Below are 21,178 nucleotides of genomic sequence, written 5' to 3'. Positions count from 1 at the left end.
ATATTAGACACAGTGGCACCTATATGGCCAACCCTGAAGATTTTAGGCACAGAACATAGCCAATTCTTTTAAAGAAGGTTTTAGGGAACTCAAATATGTGTCACAGACATTTGCCTCTGAACTGGACAGTGTACACACATACAGAAAGTAGAGCCTTCACTGCCTAACTCTAATTCAGTTGAACAATGGATGGTTACTGGGAGATTATTAATTTATCCAATTAATATTTATTGACAACTTGCTATGTCAGACACTCTGATAAGAGCTCAGAAATCAATAGAGAAAAGGAAACACACCACTTTTGTCATCATAAAACTTGCAGCCAAGAAAGGAAGACAGGCGATTACCATGGAGCTTCAGCAACAACTATGGGGTATTCTACATAGTGAACCCATGCATATACTTCTTTCTTGAATCAGAGGGTAATTTACATCAATGTAAGTCTTTCTGAAATAACCACGGTTGAGTGGTGAGGCTTTCTTATTATGTTGCCTTCCTCCTAGGATATCCAAATAACTAACCCTCTATCCTAGAATTGCTTACAAATTTCTAGAATCTTTATCATTGTATATAAACAAAGAAGTAGAGATAAGCATTATCTCAGACTAGATATTCAATGGCTAAAGGATTGATCTCTTCTTAGAGAGAGTTCCAGGAGGAATATGAAAGACTCAACATTGGGTCAGAGGCCTTGTTATAAAAAGGATCCATGTTGCTTTTTTGTATTGTCTCTTAAATTCCATATATGAATAAAAGCATATGGTGTTTGTCTTTCTCTGACTGAATTATTCACTTAGAATTATACTCTCTAGCTCCATTGATGGCATTGCAAATGGCAATATTTTATTCTTTTATGGATGAATAATATATATTCTTTATCTATGCATCAATCAATGGACACACAGGCTGCTTTCATATCTTGGTTGTTTTAAATCATGCTGCTATAAATATAGATGGGTTAGATAGGTATTAAGGAGGGCACTTGTGATGAGCACTGAGTGTTGTATGTAAGAGATGTATAATTGAATTCTACTTCTTAAATTAATATTGTACTGCATGTTAACTAATTAAAATTAAGATTTTAAAAAGTAAAATAAAATGAAAATTCATGCATATGGGTGGGTACATGTAACATTTTGAATTAGTGTTCTTGTATTTTTTGGGTAAATGCCCAGTAGTGCAGTTGCTGGATCATAGATATGCTGGACCATATTTTTACCTTTTTGAGGAAACTCCATACTGTTTTCCACAGTGGCAGCACCAGTTTGAATTCCCACAAACAGTTCATAGTGTTTCTTTTTCTCCATATCCTCCCCAACACCTGTTGTTTCTTGTGTTGTTGATTTTAGCCATTCTGACAGATGTAGATGATATTTTATTGTACTTTTGATTTGCATTTCCCTGATGATAAGTGATGATGAGCATCTTTTCATGTCTCTGTTGGCCATCTGTACGTCTTCATTGGAGAAATGTCCATCCATGTCTTCTGCCCATTTTTAATTGGATTAATTTTTTTTGGGGGGGGAGAGTTCAGTTGTATCAGTTTTTTATATATTTTGGATACTGACCTTTTATTGGATATTTCATTTGAAAATATCTTCTCCCATCTAGCAGGTTTCTTTTAGTTTTGTTAATTGCTCCCTTCACTGTGCAGAAGCTTTTTATTTGGATGTAGCTAAAACAATCTCGAAAAAGAAAAGCAAAGGCATCACAGTTCCAGATTTCAAGTTCCATTACAAAGCTGTAGTAATCAGAGTAGTATGGTACTGACACAAAAAAAGACACGTAGTTCAACTGAACAGAATAGAAACCTCAGAAATAAACCCACAACTTTATGGTCAACTAATTTTTAACAAAGCAGGGAAGAATATGGAATGGGAAAAAAAAAACACAGTCTTTTCAACAAATGGTGTTGGGAAACTGGAAAAGAACATTGCAACTGGATGACTTTCATACACCATATACAAAAATTAATTCAAAATGAATTAAAGACTGAAATATAAGGCCTGAAACCATAAAGATCATAGAAGAGAACATAAGCAGTCACTTTTTTTTTTTAAATTTTTTTTTTCAACGTTTATTTATTTTTGGGACAGAGAGAGACAGAGCATGAACGGGGGAGGGGCAGAGAGAGAGGAAGACACAGAATCGGAAACAGGCTCTAGGCTCTGAGCCATCAGCCCAGAGCCTGACGCGGGGCTCGAACTCACGGACCGCGAGATCGTGACCTGGCTGAAGTCGGACGCTTAACCGACTGCGCCACCCAGGCGCCCCAGCAGTCACTTCTTTAACATTGGCCATAGGAACTTTTCTTTCAAGGTATGTTTCCTGAAGCAAGGGAATCATTTTACTTTCAGATTTTGAGTTACATTCTTTGATGTCAGAGTTTTGGTTACTCTTTCAAAGTAGGTAACTCATTTCTTTGGTCTGACTTCAGAGTTCAAATGGCATAAAGGGAGGGGAACCAAATATGAAACACCCATATAAATACTTCAACATATGATCAAGCCACATGTCTTTCTCTATTCAGTAAATAAATTTACTTCATATGTCAGGCCCTCCATTTTTATCCCTCTCACCCAAAAAGGTAGGAAGTAGAATTACATATCACATCTATGATATTCTGAAATACTACTTGCCACTTGTCTCATAGGCAAATCATCCCTTGTCAGTGAGATTCCATAATTCCTATTAACCAATGACTGTTGTGTGTTTCCTTTGTCTTTCCAAATGATAATTTTCATTATGGTTCTCCCCTCGCTTTCTCCAAATGACTACTTGGTGTTGGGAGAAAAGAGCATCCTTTCTATTTTTCGAAGTCCTTAACATGAAAAGTCACATTAGGACTTCAATATTGTTCAGAAATCCTCACTTTGAGCTGGACTGAATATCTATATGAACTTCACATCGTCTCCCTTAGACAAGAAGTATGTTCAACATGTGAGAAGAAGGAATTAAATGAGTATTTGTTGAGCAAAAGAGCCACTTTGGCAGAGAAAGTGCTGCATGTTCATTGAATCCTATTTACTCTGAACTACATTTCACAGCTATCCTACCTTTCACATTCATAGTTGTCATGAGTGGGGGCTATGTGACTGAATTCCAACCAGTGGCATGTAGACAGAAATGAAGTGTTCTACCACCATAGTTGGTCTATAGAAACCTGTGACATAATCATCCACACTCTTTCACTTCCTCTGACAAGTGAATGGCATAGATTCTGAGATTCAGGTGGAAAGCAAAATCATAAATGTGTAGATACTTGGCTCCTTGAATAATTGCAAGAAGCAGAACTTCTTAATCTCCACTCTCCTTAATCCATACTGACCTTTTCATGATCAAGATTATGATATTGTATATGGTATATGACTTGATACATGACATAAACATAACTGAATATAAATAAGCCACTGAGATTTGGGGATTTCTTTGTCATTGAATCTAGTGTAAATTTCTCTGAGTATCCCAGAAAGAATACATGTAGGAGGACATGGTATTTTATCTGAATCCACCCATGATGTTAGAGAAAAGCCATCCATATAAATATCTGGGAACAAAGATTTCTAGGCAGAGGAAACAGCACATACAAGGACCAAAGTATTAGATCATGTGTTTAAGACAAAGGGGGAAATGAATACATCTGGTTTCTAGTGAATGAAGAGAAGAGAGACAAAAAAAAATGAGATTGAAGAGGTCAGTGGATTCTAAATCACACAGAACTCTGTAGCAATGATGAAGAAGTTACATTTCACTCTAATAATGATGAAACATCATTGGAAGATTTTAATCAGTGAAAATATATGTTCTTATTATGAGATATATGTTTTTAAATGATAACTGGGGCTACTCTTGGGGGGACGAATTATAAGGCTCAAGAGGGAAAGCAGAGAGACTAATTAGGAGATAAGACAGTCTTCCAAACAGGAGATGTTAGCAACTTATACAAGACAATTGTAGTGGAAAAGGGGAAAATGATATATCCCACTGAGTCATTTAATGAATTAAGTCTAGGGAAATCATATGGATCATATATTTATGTAAAAATTCTATGTAATATATGGTACAGTCAATACATTAACAAAACATATGCATACTGAAATCTGTAAAATATTCAGGACACTTTTAGTTACTCTGCAGCAAGCCTTAGTTTTAGACTTTTTAAGCTTAATATAGTTCTAGTGAAACTAAAGTTCTTTCCAATAACAGAGAATACAAAAAGCTGTTGGTTTGCCTAATGGCCACCAGATGGCCCTAATAGAATCTATTCCACGGAGAATGGAATACAGACAGAATGAAGTCAGAGCATTTTAACAGGACCAAAATATCTCACAAAACTCTTGTTCTTGTGTGCTGAGATTGAAAAATCATCTTCAACAAAATAAACATATTCACAGCCTAAGAGGCTATGCTATAGGAGCCTACAAAACTGGAATTATGTAAAATCTTACTGGGATGGGTAAATACTAATTTTAGGATGAATAATAATGTGCATGTGTAAAAAATACGTAATCTTATTCATGGGCTTAAGCTAGAAAGTTATATAGACCTCATTGCCTTCTTTTTCATTAGAGAGCATAGCTCCTAGATACTCACATTTGACAACTGTATAGACAGTGAAGAATGTAATAAAGAAAAAAGTGTAAATCTGCTTGCTGAAGACTATATGTGTCTTAAAAATCCTTTGTAGATGTTCTTTTGCTAATTTATTAGTGGGCTATTTATTTTCTATTTATTGATTTTGTGTTCCTTGTATGTTCTGGATACAATCCCTGTATCAGACATATGATGTACAAATATATTCTCTGAGGCTTTGACTTCCCTTTTTATTCCTTCAGTGGTGACTTTCATAGAGAAAATAATTATACTTTTAGTTTTTGATAAAGTTTAATTCATCAATTTTTATTTTCATGGATTCTATTTTTTTATTGTATCTAAGGACCTGTCAACAAACCCAAAGGCATGTCAACTTTCTCCTTTGTTTTCTTCTAAAAAATTTTTTATTTATTTGCATTTTAATTTAGTTCCATGGTACATTTTTAGTTAGTTTTGTGTAAGTTGTGAGGTCAGTTTCAAAGTTTACTTTTGCATAGGGACATCCAAGTTTTCCACCATCATGTGATGAAAAACACTATTTTTCTCCATTGAATTGCTTTTACTTCTTTGTCAAAAACCAGTTCACTGTACTTGTAATGGTCTATTTTGGGTTTTCTATTTTGTTCCATTGATCTCTGTGTTTATACTTTCCCAATGCCATACTGCCATAATCTTGGAAGGAATTCAGTCTCTAACTATAAAGTATGATATTAGAAGTACATTTTCCATATAAATCTTTTATTAGGTGAAAGAAGATCCCTTATATTTCTAGTTTTTTGATACTGTTTATTATGAATGGGTGTTGAATTTTTGGACCTTTTGTACTGCTTCTCAGAGAAATTCTACATCTTGTAACTCTTGCTCTAACCCCCTGTTGTTATTGCTGGAGGCTTGCTAGCATGGTAGTAAAGTCAGGAGTAGTGGTGTTCTCTAAACTTTTGATTAAGTCTCAGTCATTGGACCCTCCACTGTGCTTATGTCTTGAGGGTCTTCATTAGTCTCTCTGTGTTTCACCAGGGAACCAGGGATAGTTTTCCCCATCCTATACTATCTTGCTTGGCTACTATGATCCAAGACTATTTCTTTAGAGTTCTTTCCCATGTTGGCTACAGCTTTTTTGTTTCTTAGATGACACAGGAAGGCTGGAGTGAGGCTGGGGCAAGTAAACTTTCCTTTCCTGTATTGCTCTCTGGTAAAGACTTTCTTTCAGTCTATGGAGTCTTGTATTTCTACCGCATTATTTCGTACCTTTTATCTCCCTCGAGTCATCTTCTTTCCAGATTTCAGAAAGTTTTACTTGGTTTACTCTGCAGCCTCAGTTCTCTGATAGGTTTAGTAAAACTCAGTGATTTCCTGTTTGTCTAAATTTTTCTTCATTTAAGGAAAAGAATGAGACTTCCAAGCTCTTTACATGTCAGAGCTGAAACAAATAGTTGACTTTTATGACATTTATAGGGGTTGTTTAAAAGCAGAATTCAAATGTATGATATTATTAGGAAGTCTTTTTATGTGCTCTCACAAAACCTTGATTTCAGACAATGTATTTTACCTCATGAAATGAGGTAAATGATCCGGAAATGATCAGGAATTCTTAACTTTATTATGTGATTCTCTGTCTGAATGCAAGCTGTTTTCCCTTCATTGCTGAAGACGTTGGGTTCCCTTTATAATTTATCTCTTTGCTCCTCTAGATATCAGGAATACCTAACCAAAGATTATGGGTTTTAATATGGCAGCGGAGTAACAAATGTATTATCTCAGGGTTCAAAATGACCAGTGATGATGGACTTTACTTCTAACAAGCTTTATCTTTCTAGGCATTAGCACACAGCATTCTCTTAGAACATATAAATCTCTGGTGGGTCCTAGCTACCAAGAGCATAGGAATTCATTCCGGCCAGTATCACACTTCCTACATGCTTCCCCATCCTAGGAATGCAACTAGCATGATCTGTCTCTACATGAACACCATATTAACCTTTCAGGGATTTGATAGCTAAGGCCTGGATTCATTTTGGAACCTAAGCCACATAAATACTACTCATACAAACTCCATAAAGGGATATGGCTCATCTATTTTTTCTAGAATTATTTGAGTATGTCCAACAGTTTCTCTCAACACACTAAGGCAGCCATCTCTAAAACTACTATCCACTTAAACAAGGCCTTCTCTCACTCACTTCCAGAAAAATTTCCCTTCAGTGTATCCTTTTTATGATACCAGCTGGCCCTGGTAGCCCTGGCCAGCTGCAGGAATCTGGTTCATTTACCCTCACCCCATTCATTTCCATGGATGAACTTCCTGAGGGTTTCCATTTGCAATCCATAAACATGCATATTATTTATAAACCCATAATTAGCGAATGGGATAAAGAGGCAAACTAATGTTCCCAAATTACTTTGCACATTTATGAGTATTAGTATCCCCCCCCCAAAAAAAAAAAAAGACAACCACTCACACTAACTCTTTATGAGGCTGGTTATCCAAATCAAAGAAGTCCAGAATAGTAAACACAGCACGGACAGAACCACAAAAGAATAATCTCCAGAGGTAATGCTATATATGTGAAGACCACTTACAGAGAAGCCACAGTCACACTCAAGCATGTGAGCAGCCATAACACATATTATGAGAGGGAGAGTGGCACTTGGGTTCATAACACTGGCTCTAAGATTATACAAACTGGCTATGGATTCATATCTCTAGCTGAATGACCTTCAGAAATTTACTACATCCTTAGAAGCTTCAGCTTCATTTATAAAATGGGAATAGTTGACCATTCTTCCAGGGTTTTTGAGAAAATTGAATGTGATAATCTATGAAAAATGTTTACCATATATTATCATGTAATATATATGCAATACTGCTATGTAATACATGTGCAATGAAAATTTCCTGAGAAAATGAGTTTGAGAGTCACAGAATTTTGGAATACTTGTGAATTTTTTGACATGTGTAAGCTACCAATATTTTCCTTGATTTTCTACCATCTTCAGATTTTCAAAGCCACATTTCTCTGGCAGTGGGAATCTCCCAAGCTATCTGCCTGTCATTGATAACAGGATGGCCCACAGCTACAGAAGCTCCCACTATCATATCCTGCAATAGCTAGAATGGGGAATGTGCCTTAAGGTTGGGGTTTGGACTCAGTAACTCAGTGCCAGAACTCTGAGTGTGCCCTTGAAGACCATGACAGAAAGCATGGGTACACAGCTCTACAGTAGGAAACTCAGTGGCTGTTGATATCCTCCTGTACGAAATATTATCAGTACAAGATGAAGTTGTACAAAGTTGCAATGGAGCATGTATGGTTCACTCCCAGGTTAGATGCCTTACCAAGTGGAGGTACAAAAAAAATGTTATATGTGAATGCTTACACCTGTTTTAACCACTAATCATTTGAGGCCCACGGCCATATAGAGAAACAAAAGCTGCAAGTTAATAGTGATTCAGAAGTTAATAGAGGTTTATCATAATTTAAGGTTACTGATCCTCCAAAGCATCTACCTGGCATTGAAACTCTACCAAAAATAGTATTGTCAAAGAAACATGACTGATGCATGAAATCTTGAGTCTATGGCTACTTGGGGAGAACATGTAACTTGTTGCCCAAATCTTACTGTGAAATACTTGGTATCAATTCAGATGCTTGGGACTGTAGGTAAAAGAAACCCCAACTAAAAGTGGTTTTATTTATTTTTTTAAAAAATGCCCTACATGTATCTGTTGATACAGTGGGTCAACCATATCACCAAAGTCATGGATGTTTTATATATTTGAAACCTATGCTCCTTAGCATGTTGTTGATGTTTCTTTAATGATTATATGATAATTATATGATAACTAGAATAGTTCCAGGAAGAAGTCCATGCAGATATTATAGGTTCCAGAGCCGAAGCAAGCTATTTTATAATCTTTAAAAACATCTTCTTTTATTATGGGGGAAAATATTTCTGAATACCTCCAACCAGACTTTGTCTCAGGTCCCTGAATGGAGAGTGATATTTGAATTAATATGATTGGTTTAAACTAATCCTGGATTGGGGAAAAGAATCACCTTACATAAGTTCATGGTAGAATGAACATCCTAACAAAACCAAGTGTCTGCCAGCAGGGAAAAGATTGTGTCAAGGGGAGAGGGTAGAAATGACAAACAGTAGAGCCCTCTACACATTTGCTTTATAAATTTCTTACTAATGTGATATAGGAAAGAATGGAGTTTGAGTCTGACTGGTTATACCTAATTTTTTTTTAATGGCGCCCCTATATAAAACTTACCAGAGTGTGTGCCTGGTACTTTATAAATAAAATGTGACTCTGGCTTTCCAATACCTGCATGGAATATTTTTAACCTTTGATGTACCCTATGTTAATAATCACACTCTGTTTTAATTATGAATTAGGAAATAAGAGGTAGGATAATGTGGCTACAAAAATGGAAGTACAAGTGGATATAGTACCTGTCATTGTCTATTTTAGATAGAAATCTGTGGGCACAGATTAAACTCAATGTAAAAGGTATTAGGTATATTCAGTGGAATTAAATGGAAAAGATATCAAGGTATTGGAACTTTGTTGACATGCTTTGAGTTTATATTTTTATATCTGCCACCTCATGTCAGCCTATTCAACCCTGACACTCACTCTGTTACCAATCTATGAACGTCTCCTCCTTATTACCTTCACACTAGCGAATTCCTCTACTTAGAATGTTATTCTCCTAGACTTTCATGTGGCCTGGCTACATTCTATCTTTAAATTTCTTTTATTTTCTTAAAGAAAATAAAAGAAAAGGAAAGAAAGAAAGAAAGAAAGAAAGAAAGAAAGAAAGAAAGAAAGAAAGAAAGAAAGAGTGAATCCTAAATACTAACTGCATAACTCACATAACTCTTCTCTAACCAAAATATCTATAGGGAGCCCCCGTTCCTCTTTATAATTAACCTTGGTTTAGTTTCAACACAGTACTATCACTACTGACACTTCCAAAGATGTTTATTATACATCTCTCTTCCCTGTAATGTAAGCTCTATGATAATAGGAACATTATCTGTCTCTTCACTTTTTAGTTGCAATTGCCTAGAACAGTGTAACACTAATCTCCCCTCCCTAATATTAAGGTGTCAACCCATGAAGCAGAACCATATCACTCTTGAATTACAGCTCATCTGAATATAAGCTTTGCTTAATCACCACACCATTGTATTTTGTATATGTCTGTAGACTTACTGGTTAATATAGAAATAAATTAACTGAAATCTTGATATTCCTCTGACAAAATATGTCTGCAGAAACATGCTGGTGAATAATATGATTATGGTGAAGTTGCAAATGTATGCTATTAGCCTAATTATTGCAGAGAAACATCAAAAATGTATGGTAGCTGCTCTTTTTGGCTTTTGGCTCAGAGGAGGTGAAGGTGTAACTGTTTTCAGTCATCCCCAAACCAGTTCATCTGAAAGTATCTGCCTCCACCATGCTGCCTATGTTCAACCTCAACGAGATCAAAGTTTATAACTTAGGTGCAACAGTTGGGTAATGAGTGCCACATCTGCCCTGGCCCCAAAGATTGGTCCCACGGGCCTGTATCCAAAGAAGTTTGGTGATGACATCACCAAGGCAACCAGTGATTAGAAAGGTCTGGGTACTACAGTGAAACTGACCATTCAGAACAGACAGGCCCAGATTGAAGTGGTACCTTCTGCTTCTGCCCTGATTATCAAACCCCTCCAGGAACCACCGAGAGATAGATAGAAGCAGAAAAACATGGTGTAAATGGTTAAGCATATTTACACCATGGTTAAGCATGGTGTAAATATCACTTTTGAAGAGATGTTCCATATTGCCTGATAGATATGGCACTGATATTTAGCCAGAGAACTCTCTGGAACTATTAAAGGGATTCAAGAGACTACCCAATCTACGGGCTGCAATGTTGATGGCCACCACCCTCATGACATGATAGATGACATCAATAGTGTTACAATGAAATGCCCAGCTAGTTGATAACTACAAAGGAAAATATTTCAATAAAGGATCATTTGACAACCAATATATATATGATAGTCATATATAGCCACTATCATTGTTGGTGAGAAGGCATAGAAACTGGATGTCTCATACATTGCTGGTGGAGATATAAAATGGTACAGTATTTCTGGAAAATAGTATGGTAGTTTATTTCAAAGAGTAAACATGCACTAACCATGCAACTCAGCAACTTCATCCATGAGCATTTATCCCAGATAAATGAAAATTTATGTCCATAAAAAATCCTGTCCATGAATGTTCATAGTAACTTTGTAGTAGCTCAAAACTGGAAACAACCCAAATGTCCTTCATAAATAAACATTTTATCAATATTAAAAAGGAATGAACTATTGAAACATGCAACAGTCTTGGATGGATATAATAGCATTATAGTGAGTGAAAAAATGCCAGTCTCAAAGATATAATTCAATTTATATAACATTATCAAACTGACAAAATTATGGAGATAAAGAGCAGAGTAGTGATGACTAGGGTTTAGGGATGGTGGGAGATAAAGGGGTAGCATGAGAAATCTTGTGGTTAAGAAATAGATCTGTATGCTAATTGCAGTGATGTTTATAGAATCTATATGTTAAAAGATCATTGAACTATACATACACATTTTACCAATGTAAATGTCCTTGTATTGTACTACAACTACATAAGATGTGAGCATTGGTGAAAAACAGATAAAAGGTGCATTAGCTCTGTACAATCTTTGCTACTTCCTGTAAATCTATTATTTCAAAGCAGAATGTGTTTAAGGATGTCTTGCAGAAGCCACAAAGCCATCACTCAAATTCCACAACTTTGAACCTCCAGCTAGCTAGCTCTACTTCAGGGGAAGATTATAAGCCATGACAGAGTACACTCCAGGAAATCTATTAGGTCTAGGAAATGCTTCTGTTGTTATTGCTGATTGATTGGACAACACCAATCTCTCTGTTAACCATGGTTCTCAAGCTGAATGCACTTTGAACAGGTGACAGTATAGAAAACCAGTCTCACTAGGATATGGATTAGCAGCTTTCAGAGCAAAGGCATTTGGGCTGAGAAGGGCATCTCCTGGAGACAACCAGAATGATTTCCACTATGCCACTAAGCAAATAGGAGGAATCCTATTACCTATTTGGTAATGAAGGAAGCTCTCCAGGGGCTTCATCTCTTAAGCAGATAGGGCAGGTATAACTTTAAAATTCTAAAAGGATTAGGGGATTGGACCAATGGGCTCCTGGTGTTATAAGTCTCTTCGTGGAATTCACAACTAAGCCCTCTGGAAGACTTGGAAGAATTAAATTGCTTGCACTCAGGAAAATGTGACTTGGACTCTAAATATGGATCCACTCTAGGCTTCATTTCCTCGAGATTTTCTCCAGAGAAGTCAGATATATTATCCTAACAATTTATTTCCTGTGTCCACACGACTTTCTGAGTTGGGAACAAAAGTAAGCAGGAAGGGTCTGTGATCTAAATGTCAGGGGCTTCTCATCCTTGCTGACACATCTAGGTTTTCCATACAGAATTTAAAGAGTTTCTAGAACCATCCAGCAGAGGGACCCCTGACCTCATTTGTAAATCCTGATTTACCCTAGTCCACCTCTACCTGACTGCTCCTTGACCCTTAGGATGAGAAAAGTGAGCTAGGGAGGGCTGCATCGAAATCCTAGGAAAATTGGAAGCCATCAACTGCTTTACACCAAGTAAAACATTATGATCTGGGCAAACAATGTAGTAATTTGTGTGAGGGGAATTACTGAAGGTAGAGACCATGCCAGTAGCAGCTTCTAAGTTCAGGGAAGCAACAATGGCCACAGGAATGGAGAGAAGGGAAAACACTGACTATACAAGATGGTAAAACTGGCATGGCAGTATGACTGATCATATGAGGGAGATGCCCAGATTTTAGCTTTGGCAACAGATGCAAGACTGTCAGGAATAATCCTATATTCTTTCAAATATTATGACAGTAAATAAGAAAGTAGCATGAGTTGTGGCTGTGCTTGTAACTCTGAAGGTAAATTAACAAGTGGGCTCGATGTCCAGTAGAGGCCATAAGGGCCCTTGGAAGTGCTCCATCCATCATAGCCACAGTTATTAATTCTTGTTTGCTGACATTATTGATTTATGGATGGCTTTGACAAGCAACTGACCTTTGTCTTTATGGCTATCAGGAGGCATGGCTTAGAGTAACGTCATTCCAAAATTCAGGTAATCATTTTTAAGTAAATATCTTAATATGTCAGTTTGCTTATAATCCTATACAACTGTGCACTCAATTTGGTCATATAGTTTAATGTGAAATGACTTTTATTGAGATTGGTTTATGGCTTTGTTGAGAGTCTATTAGCACCTACTTTAAACTGTTTCAAGTAGAGATTGTCATGCCACTGCTCCAGAGCACATAATTTTGTGTTGGAACAAACTTCAAGTTGTTTCCTGAGGAAACATTTGATCTTTTCGGCAGAAAACTCAATATACCACCTTAATGCTTGTATGGATGTATGGGGAGAAGGCAAGTCCATATCCTAAGTCTTCCTTACATAAGCAGTTCTTTTTGTGAGGAACTCTTTGCCCCTCCTGCAGATTATTTCCATATGAGGAATTTGTAGGTAAGATAGTATATGTAGTTTTAAACCTCTTGAAGTTGCAGTTAGCTGAATTTATTTCTGGGTAAATTATAGTAATTTATACTTTCATCAGTAGTGTATAATGAAGGTGTCAGTTTCATAACAACTTTGTGTACATTGGGTGTTCCATGGGCTTTTATTTTATTCCATGCCAATTTAATGAATGAAAACTGGAATGCTGAGCTAATATTTCTGTTTTTAGATATTAATGGAGGTGGAATACTTTTCAGTGTTATTTGCCACGTGCATTTCATTTTCTTTTCTTTCGTTCTTTTTTTTTTTGTTATCTGATACCTTTTGCCCATTTATTTACAAAGGTTTTATTTTTTTATCCATTTTACCATCAACAGCTTTGTACTACATTTATCTACATTTTAGAACTTTCAAATAAATGGGTTTTAAATTTGTTCTTACTGCTTCTTACCCTGTATTTTCATGTATTCCCAGAATTTTGTTTTCTGCCTTCTTACTTTATAATGTCAGCTGTTCTTTAACTTTTCCATTGAATATTTGGCTAATTATGTTATTTGTAGTTAAAAATTCATTATTCTTATAATTCATATCTCATTACCATTTAAAGCAACTCAGGTCTTAAGCCCTTGGCATTAGTTAAATAAGGTTATTTGTTTTACATCAGATATGAGATAAATGAGATGGAGGATTGTGGCTTTGCTTCACCAAGAGCAACTTACTCAAGCACCCATGAGTAAATGATTTGGAGAAAACTATAGAAAAAATAATACATGAACTAAAAACAAACAAGAAATAACTAAATCAATGGGACACTTTACTATATCATAAAATCTTCTTTTGGGCATAGTTCTCAGCTGGGGCAGTGCTGTTGCCTTCAGTGGGCATTAGGTGCTGTCCTCAAAATAAGTAAAGATTGATTTGGGGCAGAAACACAGTACCACTGACCCGAGGAGTTTACAAGAAACTTCCTCTGAATTTCTGGAAAATCTAGCCACTTGGACAACTTGCCAAAGATACCCTATAGCCAAGCAAGTCCTGTAATGGGGTCAGTCACCCTAGGAAGCTCAACTCTGTGTGTGCTGGGAAAGGACTCTCCATTTTATAAGTTCACCTCACACTATAGAGGCTCAGCTTCCTAAGTGCCAGTGGCTTGCACTTGAGGAAGAGATTTCACCTTATCCTATGATACAAGAGAAAAGAAAGCATGCTTGGGCACATATGCCAGTAAAATTATGGGCAAAGATTATGAAGCAAGTAGTAGCCAAACCCAGGTATTCAGCGTATGAGGTTAAGCACTGTAGCAGGGGCTGCACTGTACCGCTGCAGGAGCAACGGACAGAACCAGTGGCACACCACTAGGTGGCAGAAGAATTCCACTATCACCATTTACCTTACATCTGGAACTTCATCTTTACCCAGAGAAGGGGACTCTAGGATAAAATTCTTGATCCTTTTGGACAGTAAATGTAGCAGCAGTGCAGATGATTCTGGTCCACATGAAGAGTAGTAACTTCAGGAAACTCCTTTTGCATACACCACTCTGGTGTGTCCATGTGCACCTTTCCACCTTTCAGGTGGATTCACTCCCCACTTGCCTTCCCTCCCACATCAGGTTCTGTACCCAAGGATCGATTCTAAATCACTACAATGATTTAGAAACCTCAGACATTATCAGTTGACTTCCCTTGTATGTTAGGATTTATGCCCCCATCCCAACCAGGAACTTCCCCTTAGATCTCCATGTCACTAGTTATGTATCTCCTTTCCTCTCCACTGCCACCTGCAATCTGCAGGAAGATGATCTTCTTTTCCCACATTAACCTTAAGGAAAAAAGTCTGCTTCAAATTACAATTTAAGTAAACTGTGCCATTTAATTGATCTAATGGAGTCTTAGATACTTACCTATAAAATGGGAATGACGCCTACTTTAAAAGACTATTGTAAGGATTAAATCAGATGAGGTATACAACCTATTTCTGATTCAACCTCACTGACTTGTGAAGTTTTACTCCTGAATTAAGGAAATCTTACATTTCATCTCACAACATAAATCACTGCATTATTGTGATAAATGCAGCAGTGTCCTTGAGAAAGTTTCATCACTGTGGTTACTACTATCACCGGTAGTGCTCTTGATGTTCAGGTCTATTCAGAGAGTATGGTAAAACTGGGCTCCCACCATCTAGAGTAGAAATTAGAATAAAGACAAACACTTGCATGTTATGCTGAAAGTATATTTATATATATAGATATAGATATTTATTTTTCTGCAGACAGCTTTTACTGATGAGTCATTTTAATGTTCAAAGAACAGCCTATTTCAATACTACATAATCTGTACCAGAATGAGATGGATAGCTTCTCAATTCATTTCACAAGCCAGCACAACTCTGATACCAAAACATAACAATTATAACACAAAACAGAGAATCACAGATCTCACTTAAAAATACAGATGCCAAAATACCAAATAGAACAGTAGCCAATTGAAATCAACACCACATGAAAATGTACAAAGCTTTGGCAGATATCAAGTTGAACCAAATTGAAATCCAAACTTACACACATAGAACTGGAACATAAACACCAGAAACAAAACACCCCCCCACCCCCCCCCACCCTGCCCCCCTGTCAGCGGCCTCTGGCCAGGGACCCAAAGGAATGAGATATCTGCGGATGGAACCACATTAGCGGGGAGGGGAACTGCTGGTGGGGTCACCAGCATTATCACCAGATCCGGGCTCATCCTCATCCAAATCTTCAGATTCACACTCTGCCAGTGCTTCAAAGTACTGGAAAGGCCAGCACCGTGGATCTCTCTTATGGAGCTTGGCCAAAAACCTCAAAACAAGCATCTTGCTGGTTTCTAGGAATGCTCGGGGGCCCCAGAGGAACTCATATTCTGCTGGCTCTGTATAGGGTATTCGCCTGTACTCTAGGTACTTCTGCCTTACAAACACTTCGGTGATGAGCTTCTTTGTATTTCCGAAGAGAGCATGTGTCTCTCGGACATCCAAGCCTAACCTGTACAGAAAATTAAAGATCATGTTCTCCCTGACACAATTGCCTTTCATAAAGATGAGACTCAGGACCACCATAAGAAGGCCTAACTTGGGCCTGTCTAAGTAGGATGCCACTGGTTCACCCTTATGGTGCCCCAGCTTGTTGATGATAATGTAAGAGTGGTTTTCAGGATCAATTTCTTTCAATTGATAACCAAAGACACACTCTAGCTTATTGTTGGCACGGTTAATGATATCCAAGCACTCATCTTTATATTCACGAATGATGAATTTCACCATCTCTGAGCGCTTGATGGGCACCTTGGCTTGGTCCTTGACCAAGAGGAACTGCACCAATGCATTTGCTCTCTCATCCAAGGGAGACAATGGCTGAGTCTCCAACCTGGGGTCATTCTGGGTGGCACCAAATCCCTGAGAGAGATTGGTGAACTCAGAGATAATCAAGGGCTGAGGGCTACCTGGGCTTTCCCAGAGACCCAGGGCCCTCGAAGTGCTTGGGCCCTCCCAGGCACTCAGAGCCCAAGTTGTGCTGGGCCCTTCCCATCCACTCAGGATCCTGGAGGTACTAGGGCCCTCCCAGCCACTTAGGCCGCGGGAGGTACTTGGGCCCTCCCAGTCACCCAGGACCTGGATAGGGTTTTCAATCTCCCAGTCATTCAAGTTCAGATTTTCCCAGGGTCTTGGTGCCTGCCAGTCACGCAGGGCCAGCATTTGGCCACTGCTGTCCTCTTCGGTATTCAGATGTTTCTTCTTCCGGGTAGCTTTGCCAGAGCGACGTGGAGGCTCAGCAGAGGTTTTCGAGGCCTCTTGAATGGTGGCCATTGCCTTGGGGGCAGCTGCCGTAGCCATCAGGATGGTAGGCACTGCCTGGGATGCTTTTGAAGCATTCACATTGGGCTGTGGAACCCATGGAACTGCAGGCAGGGCCTCCACACAGGCAAATGGATCTTGCAGAGCAAGTGGCAGTGACTTCGGGGTCTCTGAGGGGGCAGATGGGCCCTGAAAGGCATTAGAAGAGGCAGGCTGGAACCGGGAGGTAGTTGGAAAGACTCTTGAAGTGGCAGTGAAGTTCTCCGATGTGGCAGGCAAGTTTTTCCAGGCAGTCGGCAGGTGTGCTCGGGCAGCTGACACTGCCTTTGGAGCACAAAAAGTGGCAGCGAAGATCATGCGATCCTTCGAAGGGGCCCTGCGTTCCTTTGAAGAGGTCCTGCGTTCCTTCGAAGAGGTCCTGCGTTCAATTGAAGAGGCCCTGGATTCTCCCGATGGAGTCATCAGTGATTTAGCGGAGCCCATGGGAAAATTTGCTGCCGCTATGGGAGCTCCGGGCTGGCCCTGCAAGGCTGTAGGGGGGCCTTGCCAGGAGGGCTGGAGTTGCAAGGTGGGCAGCTCTGCTTGCGGGCCCGAGGGCTGGGCCTGCTGGGTGGGTAGCTGGATTTGGAGGGCCTTTTGGGAGGCCGGGACCCCCTGAAAGGGCTGCTCCATCTGAACCAGTGGTGGGCCCTGCCTCTGGGCCTCCTGGGTGGGCACAGGCTGCCAGAACTGCCCAGGAGCCTTAGGAGCCTGCCAGGCCAGAGCCTGGGCTTGCTGCACTTCCTGGAACTCCATCGACGTTGGCAGCTCATGTGGCACTGGGGCTTGGCCTTTGGGGGCCTGCCAGATGATGGGCGGGCAGTGTGTAGCCTGTGGGGCCGACAAAGGGGCCGACAGCACAGCCTGGGGCGCCTGCGGGCCAGCGGGAGGCGCCGTGGGCACCTGCGTGGCTGGTGGGGCAGTGGGCACCTGTGGCGCTGCCCGCACCTGTGGCGCCGCCCGCACCTGCGTGGAGGGCAGCCTAGCCTGCGGAGCCTGCCGCAGCGGCGGCGGGGGCGGCAGGGCCTGCCAGAGCGGTGGTGGGCTGGCCAGGACCTGTGGGGCAGGCCGGATGGGTGGTGGCGCCTGGCGTATCAGTGGTGGTGCCTGGCGGATCGGGGGTGGAGCCTGGCGCACTGGCGGGGGACCCGGCCGGATGGGCGGTGGGCCCGGCCGGATGGGCGGTGGGCCCTGGCGCACAGGTGGTGCCTGCCAGGTAATTGTCGGAGCCTGCCAGGTGACCTGCGTGGCCTGCCAAGCCAGAGGTGTGGCTTGCCAGCCTTGTGGCGGGGCTTGCCAGCCCGGCGAGGTGGCCTGCCAGCCCGGGGGTGTGGCCAGCTGCGCCTGCGGGGCCTGTGGGCCCTGGGGAACCTGCGGAGGAGCCCTTATAACCTGAGACTGGATTTGCAGAATCAGAGGCTGAGCCTGTGGGGCCCAGGACGCCAGAGGCTGCTGTGCAGGTGGGGCTGTCGGCTGTGCCATCGGGGTTCCTGAAGCTGCAGGCTGCGTGATCGGAGCTCTCGAACCTGGAGGATGAATCATCAGGACTCCGGGACCAGGAGGCTTGGCCATCGGGGCTCCTGGAGGCGGAGGCTGGGCAATCAAGGCTGCCGGGGGCGGAGGCTGAGCCATCGGGGCTCCCGGAGCAGGAGGCTGGACCATCAGGACTCCCGGAGTCAGAGGCTGGGCCATCAGGACTCCTGGAGTCGGAGGCTGGGCCATCGGGGTCCCCGGAGGGGGAGGATGGGCCATCGGTGTCCCCGGAGGGGGAGGGTGAGCCATCGGTGTCCCCGGAGGGGGAGGATGCGCCATCGGTGTCCCCGGAGGGGGAGGATGAACCATCGGGGTCCCCGGAGGGGGAGGATGGGCCATCGGGGTCCCCGGAGGGGGAGGATGGGCCATTGGGGTTCCCGGAGGGGGAGGATGGGCCATTGGGGTGCCCGGAGGGGGAGGATGGGCCATCGGGGCTCCGGGAGCTGAAGGATGCATCATCAGGACTCCCGGAGTCGGAGGCTGGGCCATCGGGGTTCCCGGAGGGGGAGGATGGATCATCAGGACTCCGGGAGTCGGAGGCTTGCCCATCGGGCCTCCCAGAGGGGGAGCCTGGACCATCGGGCCCCCCAGGGCCGGAGGTTGGGCCATCTGAGCCACTGGGGTAGGCGGCTGGCCCTGTGGGGCCTCCCAAGCAGGCTGAGGTGCCTGCCAAGCGGCCAGTGAAGCCTGCAAATCAATCGGAGGTGGATCCCAAGGGACTGGCGGAGCCCGAGAGGAGGCGGGCGGGGCCCGCATCAGAACCGTAGGGCGGCTATAGACCGGAGGCTTGGGGGCCTCGGCCGGGGGACTCGAATCACCCAAATTCTTACTTAGCTGCGACATGTCCCTTTGCTCTGACAGCTGGTGGGCCTTTTCCTCCGACAGCTGCTGGGCCTTTTCCTCCAGAGAGAAGAGAATGCCTACGTGGCTGATCAGAGGATCCCTCCCTGCTGACTGGTGAATAGGAAGTAAGTGCCCTTAGCTCTGCAGCTTTCCGCAGTAAGGAGGAGGGGGGAAGGGGGCTCAATCCCGCCCCTTCCCCGCCCCCGACCACCACAAGTGGATAGTGCATAGGGGCGTCTACCAGAAATCCTGGCTGACACAAGATCCCTTCTCACTCTGTCCAGTCCCCAAATGTAGTCTGGTCAGACTTACCATGGATGAGTTTTCACAGAGGAGTGACAGGAACAGATCTATGTTTTAGAAATCACTGTACTGCAGTATAGAGTAGGAAGAGACCACTGGTAACATGGAAGGCATCCATGAGGGGGGAGATGGTGTGGTCTGAGCTCAGATACAGCAAAATCAGAGCCGGAGGATTAAAAAAAAAAAAGTGCATATATGTACACGAGAGATTCAGGAGTCATAGTAGGCAGCTACTATAATTTAATAAAAAGAGATATAGAAGGCATATAAGTTTGTCCTGGGAAAAAGGGAAATTGCTGGTATAGTTAATTCTCTTAGGGACACAGTGGGAGGCACATAGGAAGAGAGATTTATGAGTATTGATTGGGACATGGGCATTTGCAGTGCTGTGAGACTGCCAAGGAGAGATGCTCTGTAGACAATATTGTATGATGGCTTGGGATTCTAAAGAAAATTTGACTGCGCATTAAGGTACTCCTTAACTGTGGAGTGAATGTGTTTGTAGGAAAATCATTTAGAATGAAACTCCTGAGATGTGTCTTGAAGAATACAGGCATTTTTAGACACAACAGAGAAAAGTGATGGCAAAGACTACAGAAAGAAAGAAAGAAAGAAATTATGGAAATCCAGATGCTTGAGACATCAATGGAAGATAACATTTTCAGTACCAGGAAAATTTCCTGTGGAATGGCTGGCACAAGAGAATGAGGTGGGTTTCTTGGTGCTGTTCATCAGTTACAGAGCAGGAAAGAAACTGAAAAAAATGAAGGCCAAAAATGCACTAGAAAATAGCAAAATGAGTGAATAAATAGATCTAAGACTAATATATAGGGAAAACAGATGATGAATAAAATATGAAATTTTGGGGGTATCTACTCATGAGCAAAATCACTTTAAAATTAGACAGATATATACACAGATAAAGTAGAAGTCCTCAAAATTATTGGGTAACACTACACTACTTCATGTTGAAAGGAAGTGATAGTCTCACTTCTAGTTGGATAGTTTTATGGGAATACACAAAATGATAAATAGTAAGGATGTTTAGTTTAGAAGAGACTGCTTTCACCTAGGGCAGGAGTCCAGAGTGACAAAAAACATGAATGATACCACAAGGGGGCAGAAGAGAATGATGAAGGCTATACCCTACTCCTCCTGAAGTACCCTTAGCCAATGTTCTTCAAATTTGGTAATTTATGAATCCCAATCAAGACATAAACACACTCCCAAGGTTATAATTGCCTTAAATAGTGAAGGAATAATTTAAGAGGGAGGTTTCAGGGTTTTATTTTCTGGTAACTGAAAGGATGAGGGATCATTTATTATCCCCAGGAACATCTTCCTTTTCAAAGACAAGCAACTCTTTCATGGTGCCTAATATGTAATTCCCATATATACCCACAAA

At 41.3% G+C, this 21,178-nt stretch overlaps 1 protein-coding gene across 1 annotated transcript; it reads right to left on the bottom strand.

Moving 5' to 3' along the window:
- Positions 1-15,850: 15,850 nt before the first annotated feature.
- MAGEL2 (MAGE family member L2) lies at positions 15,851-19,621 on the bottom strand. Its single transcript, XM_025919987.2, has one exon. It carries the CDS (start codon positions 19,468-19,470, stop codon positions 15,910-15,912), a length of 3,561 nt encoding a protein of 1,186 aa, XP_025775772.1. The 5' UTR covers positions 19,471-19,621; the 3' UTR covers positions 15,851-15,909.
- Between the last annotated feature and the right edge of the window lie 1,557 nt (positions 19,622-21,178).

The sequence above is a fragment of the Puma concolor genome, chromosome B3 (genome assembly GCF_028749965.1).
Source record: "Puma concolor isolate L17-30 chromosome B3, mPumCon1.1.hap2, whole genome shotgun sequence".
Taxonomy (NCBI): Eukaryota; Metazoa; Chordata; class Mammalia; order Carnivora; family Felidae; genus Puma; species Puma concolor.
Note: the sequence above shows the minus strand (reverse complement) of the source record. Positions and strands in the feature narration are given on the sequence as shown.

What these genes read in the sequence shown, in the direction of transcription:
- MAGEL2 (XM_025919987.2), bottom strand. Translation starts at nt 19,470, where the DNA reads ATGTCGCAGCTAAGTAAGAATTTGGGTGATTCGAGTCCCCCGGCCGAG.